The sequence below is a fragment of the Etheostoma cragini genome, chromosome 3 (assembly GCF_013103735.1).
Source record: "Etheostoma cragini isolate CJK2018 chromosome 3, CSU_Ecrag_1.0, whole genome shotgun sequence".
Taxonomy (NCBI): domain Eukaryota; kingdom Metazoa; phylum Chordata; class Actinopteri; order Perciformes; family Percidae; genus Etheostoma; species Etheostoma cragini.
Window position 1 is genome coordinate 29,810,922 of NC_048409.1, and position 1,197 is coordinate 29,812,118.

The following is a 1,197-nucleotide window of genomic DNA, read 5'->3' on the forward strand; positions in this document are numbered from 1 at the left end:
TTATAATTAATACTATTTATAATTAATACTATTTATATTTAATACGTCAGAGTCACGTAGTGTCAGACGTCAAGAAAGGGACAAAAACACGAGAAAAGGTTAAAAGCGTTGATTGTCCATCTTGACGGGAAGACAAGACGAGGGTTAAGACACAAAGCGTCCGTCCTGTGTTTGTCCCCCGGAGCAGCGAAGAGGACTCGGGCGGTGTCGGACGACGGAGACTCGGGCAGCGACGGCGGCCCGCTCGGCCCCGACAGGAACATGGCCGCCAAGCTGAGAGAGCTGGGCTCGGACAGCGGCAGCGAGGACGAGGGCCCGGCGAGGACCGGGGGACACAAGGACGAGAAGGCGCTGTTCGGCAGCGACAGCGAATCAGGAGAAGGCGAGGAGGAGGAGTGAGTATCTGGATCTGTTGCGTCTCCGCGAGTTGGTCCCCCTCGGGGAGAGCTGCCGTGACCTTTGACCTCTCTGTCCCCTTCAGGAAAATGATCGCCGACATCTTCGGAGAGTCGGGAGACGAAGAGGAAGAGGAGTTCACGGTGAGTACGAGTCCTCCTGTGGGTTCTCCTTATACGTTACGTAGGCTCGGACTCAGCGAGCAATCTGATTGGAGGAGCCCTAGCGCTCGACTAGCCAATCGGGGCACACGTTGCAACACTTACCGGAGACGGCCGGCGGGATGGGCCCTGAACGCCTCTCAGAATCTGACCAACGTCTTTCAAACTGACCTTTGTCGATTAAAAAACAAAAACAAAGACTGAGCAGCTGCTCGGCCTGTTTCTATGGAGATAAAGATGGAGCAGCAGGGGACGGCATGGAGAACTAAACATCTGGACTTGTATGTTTAAAAGTTGCACTTTGTAAAAAGTATTCGCACTCGTGATCTGAGTTTTGAAGTCGCACAAAGAAAAAATACACAACAGCTTGTTATAAGTAAAATAGATAAAAAACGTAACTGCAAGTTGAGCTTGTTGTTCTACCTGCTCTCACCTGTCGCTCCATATTTCCCTTCATGCTTTTCTCTCTTAAAATATTTTTAGAAACACTTTTTGTTTTTTTGTAAAATACGAGGTTGTGTTCTGAATGATCCGCCATCGGCCCGCTTGTAAAACTCAAACAATATATACACACTAATATATATATATACACGCTAATATATATACACGCTAATATATACACACACTAATATATATACAC

General features: G+C 48.0%; 2 protein-coding genes across 9 annotated transcripts in view; one reads left to right on the top strand and one right to left on the bottom strand.

Moving 5' to 3' along the window:
• Nucleotides 1-1,197, bottom strand: part of LOC117939231 (NACHT, LRR and PYD domains-containing protein 12-like) — a 139,572-nt gene that overhangs the window by 57,546 nt on the left and 80,829 nt on the right. The gene's annotated exons all lie outside the window — the stretch shown is intronic.
• The window catches only part of LOC117939236 (protein IWS1 homolog), a 15,445-nt gene that overhangs the window by 4,838 nt on the left and 9,410 nt on the right, over nt 1-1,197 (top strand). For 6 of the 8 annotated variants that reach the window (XM_034864397.1, XM_034864388.1, XM_034864445.1 and 3 more), the window contains 2 exons: nt 185-395; nt 482-539. In XM_034864397.1, coding sequence (XP_034720288.1) covers nt 185-395; nt 482-539 — 269 coding nt within the window. The remainder of the gene's footprint in view (nt 1-184; nt 396-481; nt 540-1,197) is intronic. The other 2 variants (XM_034864435.1, XM_034864406.1) reach the window with 1 other exon arrangement.